The following is a 16206-nucleotide window of genomic DNA, read 5'->3' as shown; positions in this document are numbered from 1 at the left end:
ACTTCTATACTAACGTTTTCCATTATGTATGCCATGGTACAGGTACTTCTATATCCAACAAAGGGATATACTAGGTCAGATAGTTCTACTGGCAGTTGGCTAGCTGTATCTGGCTTACTTCAGAAGGAAAGACAGATTCCCTCAGGCAGATGCAGAAGCAACTCCTCAGACCTCCCTCCAGTGTTAAGGCCCCTCTTTCATTAAACTGATGAAGATTTACTAAATCAATTTGTGCTGTTTTCACAATTTCCATATTCACATATTAATGAATAATAACAGACAGTTACAAATCATCAACAGAGAACTCTTTGTGAGGGTTCTAACCTGGGCAATTAAAAAAACAATCACTTATTTGAATAGACATTAGGCTTTCTCCCAAATCACTTTCTCTTTTCAAAGTGTGAAGAACAGTAAAGCAGGGGAGTCACTGTTTCCTGTGCAAGTTAATCACTTTTTCAATTTTCTCTAAAGTTGAACTCTAACTAGAAAACATTTTCCAAAAAGGCGTAACAGTCTTTTAGCTATTCCTTAGAGTTACCAATGTTGTGGTATTATTTGAATGTTAACAAGCTGGCTTTCCTCTGGGAAATGTGGAATTCAAATTTAAGTCAGATAAAGATTATAAATTATCATGTTTCATGCATCATCAAGGTAGTCTTCACATAGCCACTGTAAATGTTAAATTAATAAATGTAAACAGAAGTTTTCAAAAAAATAAAGTTTGTAATGGCCTAACAGCCATTATCTACTAGTGTACAGTTAAGAAAACGTTCTATTAGGACATTTACTCATTATTTTAAGTGATAAAACTTCTTAGCTCAACTAATTTGAGCAAAAATCTTTTATAAAATGTTATTTCATTTTCCTGTTCAGTAAACCGCATAGCTTGAATACACTTTAACTTTTTCTTATTCAGTATCACCATTAAGAACATCAAGTTGATAGTGATGTCCTTTAACACAGTGATAACATTTAAAGAAAACAGAACTGATTATCACATAAAAGATCTCAAGATACTTATGTTTCTAATTAGTATTTTTTTAATCTCTTCACTTTCAATCGTTACTTGTTGTTATGTCATTGGATCTCCTTCATTTGGCTCCCACGGCACTCTATAAAAAATTAGGACAAAGTGAAAGGTTACAAAAGGTGCCACATCTTCTAAAGAGTAAACTGACTTTATATATTCTAAGTCTCTCCTACCAAGTAAAATGGGCTACATTTTACTTATGTTTACCTTCCTTTGGGTTAGAAGTTGTATTTTAGATATTTAAGGCTGCCAATAACCTATCTAATATGTAGGATAGATATTTAAAAGGAACTGTTTTCCAAGGCCACACAGGTAATGTGATTCAATGAAGAGGACCAGAGGTGGGCAAGAGGAGGCCCTATCTAAAGGAGACAGTATCTATACTCAATTATACAGATTGCTATTCTCAAGCAAAATGTTGTTTGCTTTTCAAGAGGCAAGACACCTAGATTTTAGGTAAAATCTGACAACTTTAAATGTTAACAATTAGAGAAATGGGCTAGTGGCTAAAGAATAAAAACAAGAATAAAAGTGCTGGTTGCCAGTCTGTAGCTCTGCAAATGAATTTTTTTGAAAGAGAAATTCCTGTTTTTATGATTCTCATTTGTACTGAAACACAGGAAACTCTAGGCCATGAATTCAAGTCATGTTTTTAGATAAGTTATTTTCTCACAGTATATTTGAAGAACTCAGCCAGACTATACCCAAAACATTTCTCCTACTCCTCTGAATTCTGTAATGTCAACATTCTATATTGGCTTTACTTAATAAATACATCTGCTATATCCATACACAACAAAGGATGGCTAATTTATGCTAACAGAGTAGGTCCCAGTACTACAAAAATGAATATATAACATTACTAAGTGGATATAGTGTTACTTAGCACTTCTTGCTTCTGAGCATGAGTTATACAAGAAATTTCTCATCGTTTTTAAACATACACTGATCCAATCACACTTGAAAAGGTATATGACACTTGAGAGGCAAATAAACTGAAATGCATTTGGATATTACTGAGAAAATTAGTATGCAAGATTTTTGCAGAGTATTTCAAGATACTATTCTGAAACATTATGTAAATTGATTCTCAGCATATGCTTGCCAAATAGATAGGAATTTCCCCCATTTTATAGATGAAGAAATGAGAATCAAAAAATGCAATGAACGTAGGGCATGATGTCTCATGCCTGTAATCCCGGCACTTCAGGAAGCTGAGGTGGTCAGATCACTTGAGGCCAGGAGTTCAACATCAGCCTGGCCAACGTGATAAAACCCCGTCTCTACTAAAAATGTAAAAGTTAGCTGGGCAAGGTGGTACATGCCTGTAATACCAGCTACTCAGGAGGCTGAGGTACAAGAATTGTTTGAACCCAGGAGGTGGAGGTTGCAGTGAGCTCAGACTGCTACTGTACTCCAGCCTAAGAAACAGAGTGAGATTCTGTTTCCAGTAAAGCAAGAAAGAAGGCTGGGCACAGTGGTTTACACCTATAATCCCTACACTTTGGGAGGCCAAGGCAGGTGGATCACTTTAGGTCAGGAGTTCAAGATCAGCCTAGCCAACATAGTGAAACCCTGTCTCTACTAAAAATACAAAAATTAGCCAGGCGTGGTGTGGGCGCCTGTAATCAATCTCAGCTACTGGGGAGGCTGAGGCAGGAGGATCACTTGAACCTGGGAGGTGGAGGTTGCAGTGAACCAAGATTTCACCACTACACTCCAGCCTCAGCAACAGAATGAGACTGTCTCGACAACAACAACAAAAAAAAATTAGCAGGGCACAGTGGCTCACGCCTGTAATCCCAGCAATTTGGGAGGCCAAGGCAGGCAGATCACCTAAGGTCAGGAGTTCGAGACCAGCCTGACCAACATGAAGAAACCTCATCTCTACTAAAAATACAAAAATTAGCCAGGCATGGTGGTGCATGTCTGTAATCCCAACTACTCAGGAGGCTGAGGCAGGAGAATCGCTTGAACCCGGGAGGCAGAGGTTGCAGTGAGCCGAGGTCGTGCCATCACACTCCAGCCTGGGCAACAAAAGTGAAACTCCGTCTCAAAAAAAAAAAAACGAAAGAAAGAAAGAAACGAAAGAAAGAAAATGGAGTAAGCTTGTCAACGTCAGAAAAAGGTAGGAAAAACAGTATTCAAATTCAGGTTTGGACCCTTGGCCAGTGTCACTACCCTAACATTTCTCTTAGAGGCTTACGTAGATGAAATTGTTTATGAAAAAGAGTAAACAAAAGGGGAGAATTTTAATAAGTGACAAAATAACATCATAAAACTTCAATTATTCAGCTCTCAGATTTAGTATGCCCTCAATTACCCAGCATAATAGCTAACCTGGAACTTGGAACAGAAAATTTGAAAACTATCACCAATCCCAAAAGCAATCACCTCAGTAAGGGGTAATTTATGCTTACAGTTGCAAAAATGCAACACAGCAGTGAAAGAATTAGCAATAATATCCTGAGTAACTATAGGGCGTTAGTATTTCCTCATGTGCAAGTAATAATCTTGTAGAGGGCAGGGGTAAATATTACAGTTAACAATAGAAGGCAAAAAGACTGGGTTATTAAAATTTCCCTAAGATCCTACTCAAGACCAGCATAAACTGCTCAGTAATTTCAACATGGACAGTTTTTCTAGCTTATATAAAATGTTTTGAAATACATGTATTCTTAAACACCAGAGTCTCTTCCCCTCCCACTCTCGCCACCAAGATAGTGAGCTGTTATTACTATTAAAAAGCATGAAAATAAGAATGATTAAGGTCATAGCACATTCACTTTTCTATGCCATACTCACTCCAAGGATAACCTTGCTGAAAGGAATGATGAATAGAATCCTTCAAACACACTAAAATGTTTTCTTTTCTTTTAAGGGGCAGTTCATATGACTGAATGATTTACATAAATTAGTGTGCAAATTATGAGAATCGACTACATCAATAAGACAGTCCTAAAGATTTTGCAGTGTAGTGACTAAAGTGAAACAAAAATGCTAAAGCTATTGATGAAACTGAGATAAATACTGATCCCAGAACACATTTTAAGCCACTAAATAAATGGACACTGATTCAGTTAGGAAAAACAATTATTTTGTTTAAAAAAATGTAACGAAAACAAATATAAACACAAGGCTGTGACAAGGCAACAATTTTAAACTGTTAAGTCATGTACATATAGATCTCATATTCCATCTTCATGAACATCAAAAAACAACATAAAGAAGATACATTCTAGAATAATTTTCAAACTGAATTCCATAGTGCCTTAAGAGGCCAAGGTTCTACAAATAAGTGAACTAGATCTGGATCTAATATAAAATTATAATTGTCAGATATGATCTCATTTCAAAGTTTTGTTTATCTTAATAGCAAAATTATTCTCATTTTATTAAATACACATGGCATATGAATACGTTTACAATATAAAATAAGTACATAACAATAAAATATTACATGTGTCCTTTTGTTTCTTAAGCCTTGCAGAATTAGCAGAAACCGTAAGTATCCCTTTTATATACTGGAATCCTCCCTAAGAGTTTAACTTGCAAAAAGTTTCTGTTCTTAGAAAGCTGCTCTACTCAGAAATTTAGAACTTACTGCTCTATGTCATATAAGTCAGGGATATATTCTTAATACTCTATGGGCAAAACCAGGAGTATATTATACCAGCTAAAAAAGATTTTAATAGGTACTGCAATTTAAGTATTGCTGCTTAAAGTATGCTTTTTTTTTTCTGCTATCTGAAATACTACGTGAATAAGAATTTCATTCTCCCATCTTTCTGGGTAACCACAGACTTACAGTATCTCAATAAACATTTCTACTCCAGAACAATGTTAAGAAAGCTTTTTAAATTTTTTGAAATCAAATTTACAAAATCATTGAGCTATATTTCTTTTAAATATACTACAGGTTTAAATTAAGACTAAAATGAACATAATAATATCACTTAATTAACTACAACAACTGAGTACTTCAGCTCTGATGGTATTTGAATACATTAGATATATTTTTTAAGAAGAGGTATCCATGACTAGATGTGAATTTATTTCTAAATTCAAAATCTGAATCTGAATGCCAACTTAAGCAAAAAGTAATTTGAACAAAGAAGCAAAGCAGCATTAAAAATGTCTAAGAGTTGGATACTGGGAGGAGGCAGCATGATGAGAAAGAATTGGAACCCATAATGCCAAAAAAAGATTTTGGACAGTATTAAAAAATTTTTTTCATGCTTTATATAATTACCCTTCTTCCTAAAAGCTTCCACACAATACCTCACAAAACCTAGAAATATTGTAGTCTTTGTGCAAAACAAGGCTTATTTATGGATCCTTTAAAAAAAATCTATTCGGATAATATAGTTTTAATTTCTACAAATAAATACCAAACACACTAAAAAAGACTACACAAAAGGAATATTACATTAATTAGGGCCAGAAAAGCACTACTGTGGTGATCAAATGTTCTGGCAATGACAGAACATAAAATGGTGAGAAAATACAAGAATTTAACCTTTGACCCCACCATGCCATGTACTGTTTCCATAATAAAGGCTTAAAGGTTCTACCAAACATTTCAACTTTTTAAAAACCAAGCTCTAAGTTCGTCCTTCTAAGTAAACTCAGTTAAATTCTTTTTTTAAAAAGAAAAAAATGAGAATGTTTAAAGATAAAGAGTAATTGGTTCTTACCTCTGGTCCTGATGCATGTGACAAGTCTCCTCACTGGCATACTTGCTGCCTAAGCAGCTACAAAGACTAGGTTAGCAGCCATTTTGAGACAGCTGCACAGTCTCAGTTGCACAAAAGTGTAATTAAGATGGCTGCAATGTGCACTCAAGAACTCACACAGTGAAAACTCAGCTATGTAACAAACAAAGCCCCTCCCACTTTGTCAGCCTGCAGGAAACTGAACATAGACAACAGCTAATGCATATACTGCAACAAACAATGCAGCTACACAGGACACAGAAAAAGAAAACAGAAGGCAGCAAGCCAGTTTTGTAACATAATGCCTGTGAATCCCGTCTTGCAATACAGACTTTGGGCACATCCAGATCCCAAACAACTTGAAATCCATGCCACATATTAGCAGTTACAGAGATAGAGCCAAATCACACAGAGCAAACATCAGGGAATTCGCTTGAAAGAAAGCCTCCATTTCAGTCCAGAAAAAAAAAAAGTTAAACCTTGCTCAAGGCCTTTTTTTTGGGGTTTTTTTTTTTTTTTTACCTTTTATAGTTTTATCATGAAAAGAATTTCAATTTTATAATTTCTAGAAAAGTGTTTAAATCCTGAAAATGGCTTGATTGATCAAGTTAATTTCAATTTTTAGAAGGCTAAAGATTTTCTCCACAGAATCTAAGCCCCAAAGTGCTCAAATCTAGCAGAACAGTTAAAGCCTACAATTAAATTTTTGAACCTTGACAACAGGGTCTCTAGAAGATGGCAAAAAGCTTATTTGGAGNTTTTTTTTTTTTTTTTACCTTTTATAGTTTTATCATGAAAAGAATTTCAATTTTATAATTTCTAGAAAAGTGTTTAAATCCTGAAAATGGCTTGATTGATCAAGTTAATTTCAATTTTAGAAGGCTAAAGATTTTCTCCACAGAATCTAAGCCCCAAAGTGCTCAAATCTAGCAGAACAGTTAAAGCCTACAATTAAATTTTGAACCTTGACAACAGGGTCTCTAGAAGATGGCAAAAAGCTTATTTGGAGTAATTTACCATAGATATAAAAACAACTTCTTCTCTTCAGTAGTACAAATGGTCACAAACATTAACATCCCCAGGTGAGTGTTTAGTCCCAGGGCAAATTACATTTTCCTGCCCTGACCAGACCTCCCAACATTCTGATGTGAGTAAAAAGCAAATAAAAACAAAGAATTATAGATTCTTTCTGATGGAAAGAAAGGAATTTTAAAAAAGGGTAAAAACTCAGTCTAATAATGGGTATATTAGGAAGACAAATTTGAGATCTAACAAATATGGATTGGCAGAAACATATCAATCAAAGAGAAGGGAAGGACAAAAGCACAGACAGAACCTGTTCACATCAGCGATAGAATCCACGTTTTCTTTCTCTCTTCCTCAGTCTACCTTCCTAAAATTTAGCTAACCTGTGTATTTTGTCTCTATCCATCACTAAATATAGGTATTTACTAAAACGTTTTAAGGGTATAGGGGGGTAATAGGGATATAGCTAAAATGAGATTGGCCCTATGACTTGACAATGGTTCAAGCTGAGCAATGGGCACACAGAATTCATTATCTCACTCTATTTCAGTATATATTTGAAATTTTCCATAATAAAAGTTTTTAAAATTACTTATCTTTAAAAGGTCCTTATGTATTTTCCATGAGGCAAAATGAATAATGTAACAACTGCTTTAAGTATATCGAAAAAAAAAAAGTTATACTTGATCCAAGTCATATTAATTCTTCAAAAATATAACTGCGATTCTCAAGCAAAGACTTCATTAAAAGCAAGACTTAGGCCAAGCGCGGTGGCTCACGCCTATAATCCCAACACTCTGGGAGGCCGAGGAGGAAGGCTCTCCTAAAGCCAGGAGTTTGAGACCTGCCTGGCAACAAAGCGAGATCTCTGTCTCTACAAAAAAAAATTTTTTAAACATTAACAGGTGTGGTGATATGAACCTGTAGCTCCAGCTACTCAGGAGGCTGATGCAGGAAGATCACTTGAGCTCAGAAGTTCAAGGCTACAGTGAACTTAACCACTGCACTCCATCCAGTCTGGTCAACAAAGCCAGATTCTGTCTCAAAAAATAAATAAATAAATAATATAATTAAAAACAAAAGCAAGATTTGGTAAACTGAAAAAGGCTGGAACAGAACTGATATTACTGTAAGCACTGGAATCTGTGTTTAATTGGGGGGCGGGGAAAGAAGGTACAAATAGCCAAAATATTCAGAGCTGCCTAATGAACACTTTCTTACATTCTGGAATGTAAGAAATTGTTTTTAGGAAGTCTGATCCACAAAGATTTAAATTACGGAGCACACTGTCAAAGCCTTCAAGCCTCCCTTCTCTTGCCAAATACTTTTCCAATGTAAATCCTTACTACTTTTTTCTTAGTCTGAACATAGTCTACCAACAGAAAGCTGCTGGCTACTAATAATACAGGTTGGACATCCCTAATCTGAAAATCCAAAATTCTCCAATAAGACTAAAATTTCACAAAACTGATACAAGCAGAAATGCAACCTAGACAACACTTAGTACCAGCTGACAGAGCTTCATCCATCCCTTCACACATTGGTTCTGTTTCTGTGTCTGATGAAACAGTTTAGAAAAGGAAAATAATCAGGCTGTTATTCAGATAATACAGTGTCGAGGCCAACATCTTTATCCCAAAGAAACTATCCTGTTACAGTTTACTTGATATATTCTCTACATGATTCAACCTATATTACCCTCTCACTGACAATTCTTTCCTTACTATCTCCTTACTATACACATCCCCAAACCAGGTATCATTACTCTCTCAATATCTTTTACGCATATCATCATTATACTTACCACATTTCATTACTTGTATCTTTATGCAAATAATCTTTATATAAGGATATAAATCACATCTTACATTCATTTTCCATTCTCTTCCATAGGATAAAACACAGTTATTTGCTCAATAAATAGTGAGCTAAAATTCTCAGTGTTTTGTTTCTACCACAAAAACCTCAAAAGAACCTTCATTTTTAGGATCCCAACTCCTGCTTTCTAAGAAGAAGTCAACTAATACGTCTACTAAGATTTTAGTCTTGACCTAAGAACATCTGCACTTCAGAATCCAAGATGGAAAAACAACTTTTGTAGGGCACTTTTCAGGAACTACATAGGAGCTACTATGTGCTTATGACAGATGACTCTGAGAAAATCTACAGGAAACACAAGTGATTTAAGTTTTATTAATATTACTAAAAAAGCAGGATTCAGCTTGATTGTATAATGTCACAGATTATAAGAAATTTGTTTTATATAGGGCCATTTGTAATGAGACCAATCGTTGTTTATTTATAGAAGCATAAATACTTGCAACCAATTTCTAATGTTCAGGAAACAATTCCATGACTATCCAATGTTTAATCTTTTCCTAATTAAAAATCAGCACTTTCCCAAGTCTTTTTGTTTTTTCGTTTATTTGTTTGTAGACAGGCTGGAGTGCAGTGGTGCAATCATGGCTCAGCTTACTGCAGCCTCAAGTTTCTGGGCTCAAGAGACTCTCTCACTTCAGCCTCTGGAGTAACTGGGACCACAGATGCACATCACCACAACTGGCAAATTTTTAAAATTTTCTGTAGAGATAATGTCTCACTATGTTGCTCAAGCTGCATTCAATTTATTTTTATTTCCCTCTTACAATGACCATGTAAAATAAGAGTGCTACAATCTCAAATTTTATGACCAGTGAATGTAATCATTTGTCAGGAGTCACATAATTAGTAATGAAAGAAAAAAAAAAAAACTAGAATTAACTCTAGTCAACCATTACATTTTATATATATTATACTATTTGAAAACTTTGCATATGCAAATTATTGAAAACTATAGCATCTAAAGAAAAAGTTTCACTGTATTTGGTTGAGAGGAAATATATGTTTTGTTTATTTAATTAAGATGTTCTAATTGTAAGTTATTATTAACATTACACATATTAAAATCTAAAAGGCATGTTAGAATGGTATTAAGATGATGAACTAAGAACACCTAATTTCACTCCCTCAAATCCCACTAAAACTACAATAAAGTTTTGTTTTGTTCTTTTTTTTAGGCATAAATCCTAAAAAACAGAGAGAAATAAGAGGCAACAGCCACAAAGATTTGGGAAGCTGAAAAATAAACAGGACCGGCCAGACGTGATGGCTCACTCCTGTAATCCCAACACTTTGGGAGGCCAAAGTGGGCAGACCACTCAAGGCCAGGAGTTCCAGACCAGCCTGACCAAGATGGCAAAACCGTCTCTACTAAAATACATAAATCAGCCAGGTGTGGTGGCGCACCTGTAGTCGCAGCTACTCAGGGAGGCTCAGGCACAAGAATTGCTTGAACCTGGGAGGTGGAGGCTGCAGTGATCCGAGATCAAGCTACTGTACTCCAGCCTAGATGACTGAGTGAGACTTGGTCTCAAAAATAAATAAATAAGCAGGACCAGCTCTAACTAACGTAGCAATCCCTAAAACACAATATTCCAAGCTGCAGTGGTAACAAGTTAAGAACCAATCCAATTTACCTGGCAGAAACCTGAAAAATCATAGGAAGTAGAAGAACTAAGCACCTTTGAAAATCAGAGTGAAGGGAGCAGAAAGAAGGATAAAATGGCCAAAATCGTGACTGCTGTTTAAGAAGCAGAAAGATATCTTAGATGCCTTTACCAAACACATTTAACAGTGACTATCTGCTCCTCCCAATCCTAACAAAAGTCTGAAGACAACATCTGCAGTTAAAAATGAGAGTACCTGGCCAGGCACGGTGGCTCATGCCTGTAATCCCAGCACTTTGGGAGGCCAAGGCAGATGGATCAACTGAAGTCAGGAGTTCAAGACCAGGCTGGCCAACATGGCGAAACCCCATCTCTACTAAAAATACAAAAATTAGCCAGGCGTGGTGGCACACACCTGTCATCCCAGCTACTCGGGAGGCTGAGACAGGAGAATCCCTTGGTCTAGGAGGCAGAGATTGCAGTGAGCCAAGATCGTGCCAGTGCACTCCGGCCTGAGCTTGAATGAGATTCTGTCTAGAAAAAAAGAAAACTGAGAGTACTATATCAAAAAGAGAAGGACTAAGTCCTGATTGCAGAGATCCCTACTCCTCTTCATGAATCTCCCAGAGTGCTGGCAATCAGAGCCTATTTCTCTATTTACAAAAATGGAAGACTATTCTCTGGGGGTGTCTCACCAGCACAAGACGTGAGACCTAAGGTCTCTGCAGAACTCTCCCAAAATGGCTCACCCAGATCAGCCTAAAGGGAAGTTTAAAACTGTCTAATTTAGATAAGGCAATCAACTTTTTAATCTTCCACATCACATTATGCAGTTAGCTAAGGAAGGCAATTGAGAAAAGTTTCCAACATGATAGAAACCAAAGGAAAACGAAAACAAAAAAAATACATGAAGCAATAGACTATGCAGGAATAAGAAAACTTCCAAAAAAATTAATATAACAGACAAGATATTACATTCTTGAGTGAAGAATAGAATGCTACAGATAAGGAATGAAAATTAAAAACATGATAGAAAAAAATGAGAAACTCAATAGAAGGACTGGATAATAAAGCTGAAGAAACCAACCTTAGCAAAAAGGCAAAATTGTAAAACAGAAGAAAAGATACAACTGGAGTATCCATTAAAAAATTCAAATTGGAATCACACACACACACACACACACACACACACACATACACACACACAAAGACATCACCAATGAAATCATTTAGAAAACTTTCCAGAGTTGAAGGGCAAGAATTTCCAGACCAAAAGAGCCCAAAGTATGCCAGCAGACCATAATAAACAGATCCACACAAGGGCACGTTCCATTGAAATGCCGTAAGACTAAAGACTAATAATCAATTCTATAAGCTTCCACTGAGAGGAGAAATCAGAAATCAGAATGGCTTCAGATTTCTCAGTGGTGATAATAGTAGGAAGAAAATAATGGAGCAGTGTCTTTAAAATTCTGAAGGAAAAGAATTTCAACCTAGAATTCTATACCCAGCCAAACTATCAATCAAGCATGAAAATATAGAATGACATTTTTCAAACATGCATTGTCTTTAAAACCTGTATCACCCATGCACCCTTTCTCAAAAAGCTACTGGAGAACGTGTAGCTTTCTACCAGCAGGGAAAATTCTAAGAATTCTCCTGCCAAGGACAGAATAAGTCGATAAAAAGACATAGCATTTGGAAAACAAGGGTCCTAGAAGACAGGTAAGGAAATCTTCACTAATGGTTGTATTAGTCCATTCTTGCATTGCTATAAAGAAATACTTGAAAATGGGTAGCTTATTAAGAAATGAAGTTTAATTGGCTCACAGTTTTGCTGGCTGTATAGGAAGTACAGTGGTATCTGCTTGGGTTCTCGGGGTGAGGGCTCAGGAAATTTACAAACATGATGGAAGGCAAAGGGTGAGCATGCACATCACATGGCAGAAGCAAGAACAAGAGAAAGAAAAGAGGTGCTACACACTATTTAAATGACCTGATCTCACAAGAACTCAGTCATTATTGCAGAGGACAGTACCAAGGGGGATGGTGCGAAACGATTCATGAAAAATCCACCCCATGACCCAATTATCTCCCACCAAGCCCCACCTCCAACATAGAGGATTATGATTTAACATTAGATTTGGGTGGGGATACGGATCCAAACTGTATCAATGGTGAATAAAATTATACAGATGACAGATAAAGTGAGCAACTAGGCCACACAGGAGCAGTGACACTCAAGAACTAAACATGAGTCAAGATTTTTGCTGCCACCGTACCTGAGGAAACGTGTCTTATAAATTAAGTCTTTTAAATAAACATCAAAAGATTATTAGTAACTGTACCAAATCGTCTTAACTATTACTATTTACATGGAAGAGACTCATAGATGCAGGCATCCTGGTATAAAGCTGACATCATGAATCAACAACTGTCCTAACCGTATCAAGGGAATGGGTCATGATTTTCATGGTTATGTTGTACAGACCAGTCAATTCTGTGTAAGTAGGTTGCTTAACACAAGATCAAAAAAACAAGAATTACCTAAGACTAAATGAATGATTTAATTGTGGTTAATATTTTATTTTAAATGGTCATAAGAGAAGAATACTTTCTTCTCAATCTATCTCTAACCTCCAACTTAAGGTGTACTTTATAGAAATAGTAATATCTTTCCCCCTCAGAGATCAGGAGGAAAAATATCCTGTGAAAGGTTTTAACATAGGTTATAAGCTAAAGCAGCCACCAAAAACATTTTATGAATGATTCTGTAGAAAAATACTGAATATAGGGCCGGGTATGGAGGCTCACACCTGTAATCTCAGCACTTTGGGAGGCCGAGGTAGGCAGATCACCTGAGGTCGAGCTGGAGACCGGCCTGGCCAACATGGCGAAACCCTGTTTCTACTAAAAATACAAAAATTAGCTGGATGTGGTGGCATGTGCCTTTAATCCCAGCCACTCGGGAGGCTGATGCAGGAGAATCACTTGAACCCTGAAGGCGGATGTTGCAATAAGCCAAGTTCGTGCCACCACACTCCAGCGTGGGTGACACAGCAAGATTCCATTTCAAAAAAAAGAAAATGAAAAATACAGAGTATGTTGTTCAGCCTTGCTCAGAGACTGCTTAGAACAATTATTAAATATTTTATGAAGTATCATAACTCAATCTTTTTACTTTTCATGACTCAGTTTACACAGTTTCAATAAGAATCTGTTCTCCTTCCTACCAGTATAAAATTGGGTAAGTCAGACCAGGCACGGTGGCTCATGCCTGTAATCCCAGCACTTTGGGAGGCTGAGGCACGTGGATCACCTGAGGTGATCCTCTTGAGGTCAGGAGTTCGAGACCAAGAGGGGAGGATTGCTTGAGCCCAGGGGTTCAAGACCAGACTGGGCAACATGGCAAGACCCCCATCTCCACACACACAAAAAAATTATAAAATCAGCTGGGCATGGTGGCATGTGCCAGTAGTCCAAGCTACCTAGGAGGCTGAGTCAGGAGGATCCCTTGAGCCCAGGAGGTCAAGGTTACAGTGAGCCATGATCACACCACTGCGCTCCAGCCTGGCTGACAGAGTGAGACCCTAGTCTCAATTAAAAAAAAAAAAAAAAAAAAGTCGCATTTTCCATCACGGAAAAGGTATATTTTATACATATAAACAGAGAAAAAAATAATCTGGATAAAATAATGCAAACATAAACTATTCAAACATCTGTCACTCAATTCATCTACAGTCCTTTTGAATTAAGCAAGTTAACCTGTCAAGTTCAAAAATACTACACTGAGTTTTAAAAATTAGGAATTCCAAATCTTGCAAAACTAATCATAATTTAATGTTTTCAGTAGCAAGCAGAGAGGAGAAGAATTCTATCAAATATAAATATTTATAATAACTGGAACCCCAGTCACAAATCATGAACACAAAACCCCCAAAATACCATTTCAATGGAAGATATACAGAGTTACACTATAACTGAACCTAAATCTTAAAGCAGAGAAATAGTTTTCAGTATCAAATTACAAAGTACTTTGAAACCACTTCTCCCAATTCCTTATATAGCAGAAAATGCTATTCATTAATATCCACTTCTCTTTTATAACATTATCTAGTTTTAGCTAAGTATATGATTATCCAGCTAGATATATTTCCCAGACTTCCTTTCCCAGCTAAATATGTCCCAATGACTAAATGATCACACATAAACCATGAGTCAAAGTGCTATGTGCCACTTCCATATCATGCTCTCAAAAGAAAGAGTATGCACTCCCATTGTTCTTTCTTCCTTGCCTCTAGCTAGTAGAACTAGAGAGTAATCATGTTTCAGCTAGTGATGGAAGCCATATGTTACAGCAAAATCACTTATCAACTCTAAACAGTCTTACTTTGCATGGTTACATGAGAAAAAAACACGTATCATCTTTAAACAACAGAAATGGAGTCTCCTATACTGTGGCAGCTTAGTTTTTACTCTAATCGAATTCACTTCAGACATTTACCACCTAAAAGGAAATAAAAGAGTTCAAAAGTGGTCCCTCTTTTCCCTTACATGCTTTTTCCTAGTTCTTTCTTTTCCTATGACATTCTATCTAATAAGAGTAACAGGGCAGATATACATCTAAGGCTCCAAAGCCTTAGCTGGGAATGAGTTGCAGCAGTCAAGTCATTCTTTACTGTTCCATCAAACTCTCCTGGTCCTCAAAACAGCAGATTCCCTTTCCATCTTTTAGCTTTATCCTTCTACAAAATGGTAGGCATTATCATTGAGAATTACTGAACCAAAGAAAGTTCCTTTTACAGTTTTGACAGTTCTGGGGATAACTATTCTAACATACAAATCAAATTTCTTATTAGAATGTTAAAGTGCCAGGAGTGACGGACACATAATTTCTAGGTACCAAACTGGATAATATTTCCCCCAAGTAGCATAGAGCTATACAAACAACAAAGATAGGGAGAACAGATCATATATAGTAAGACATTATGGCATTACCACCTCACATCACCATCATACAAAGGGGTCCTCTCTCCTCAACACAGCTAGTTACTACCAGTTATTGGATATAAAAGAACACAAAATGTTTCTCATAATACTCTGAGCAATGGAAAACTACAGACATGAGTAAGTGCATATTTCTGATGGTTTAATAAGTCATCTTCATTTCCAAGATTCTAATATTCATATAGGTCAACTATAAAGAATCTCAGGAAGGTAATCACAGTTCCCTTAGGCCTCTGGCATTTTTTTGAAAAGTGGCTGAGGTACCTGAGTCATCCTCTTAAAGATTCTAAAATCCAAATGATCGAAACTTAAAATTGAAAACATTCACACCATATAAACAAGTACTAGCAGCCCTGATCTACTCATTCTTAACTGAAAATGCTCCCCAGCACTCACTCTCTATCTCCAATACAAAATGGTTTCCACCACACAAGCTGAAATCGTCGATAAAAAATTTAGTTTTGTTTTCAACAAATTAAAATGCCTGGAGAAGCCCCTGATTTACTCTATGGATGGCAGGACAATCTGAGAAAGAACATGGTAAACCAACGTTTAAATAGTCTTGGCCTCTCTAATAAAATATAAGGTCAAACATGCAAGAATTTTAAAAGAGAGTTCCACTAAAGGAAATATCTTAATATTTTATATCTAGTTTCTAGATTTATTTTCATAAAGCCAATAATATTTTATCATTAGAGTTCTATATTTCCTTGATTTCTTCTTTTCATGCCTCCACTAATTTACAAGTTTAGTTCAATAAAAATGATATTTTGGCAATAAACTGATTCCTGAATCAATTATTTAAGATAGAAAGTAGAATTACAGCTGAAATACATCCTTATTAACAGAGATAATCTTTTTCAATGCAATCAGCATAAAAAAGAGATTTAATAGAGAATAAACATATTCTAATAATTAGGGAAACATCCTTATGAGAAAATAT

General features: G+C 36.1%; 1 protein-coding gene across 7 annotated transcripts in view; it reads right to left on the bottom strand.

Moving 5' to 3' along the window:
• Positions 1-16206, bottom strand: part of ATF7IP (activating transcription factor 7 interacting protein) — a 141141-nt gene that overhangs the window by 119908 nt on the left and 5027 nt on the right. For 2 of the 7 annotated variants that reach the window (XM_017873338.1, XM_017873346.1), the window contains exon 1: positions 5728-6064. The exons of 2 other annotated variants lie outside the window; for them this stretch is intronic. In XM_017873338.1, the coding sequence (XP_017728827.1) occupies positions 5728-5744 (17 nt within the window). In that variant the 5' untranslated portion in view covers positions 5745-6064. Of the gene's footprint in view, positions 1-1053; positions 1113-5727; positions 6065-16206 lie in introns of those variants that run through there. 3 more of the 7 variants (XM_017873364.1, XM_017873369.1, XM_017873380.1) reach the window with 3 other exon arrangements.

The sequence above is a fragment of the Rhinopithecus bieti genome, unplaced genomic scaffold (genome assembly GCF_001698545.2).
Source record: "Rhinopithecus bieti isolate Rb0 unplaced genomic scaffold, ASM169854v2 scaffold_110, whole genome shotgun sequence".
In the NCBI taxonomy this organism is placed as follows: Eukaryota; Metazoa; Chordata; class Mammalia; order Primates; family Cercopithecidae; genus Rhinopithecus; species Rhinopithecus bieti.
The sequence above is the reverse complement of the archived record's forward strand: the minus strand, read 5'-3'. Positions and strand labels throughout refer to the sequence as shown.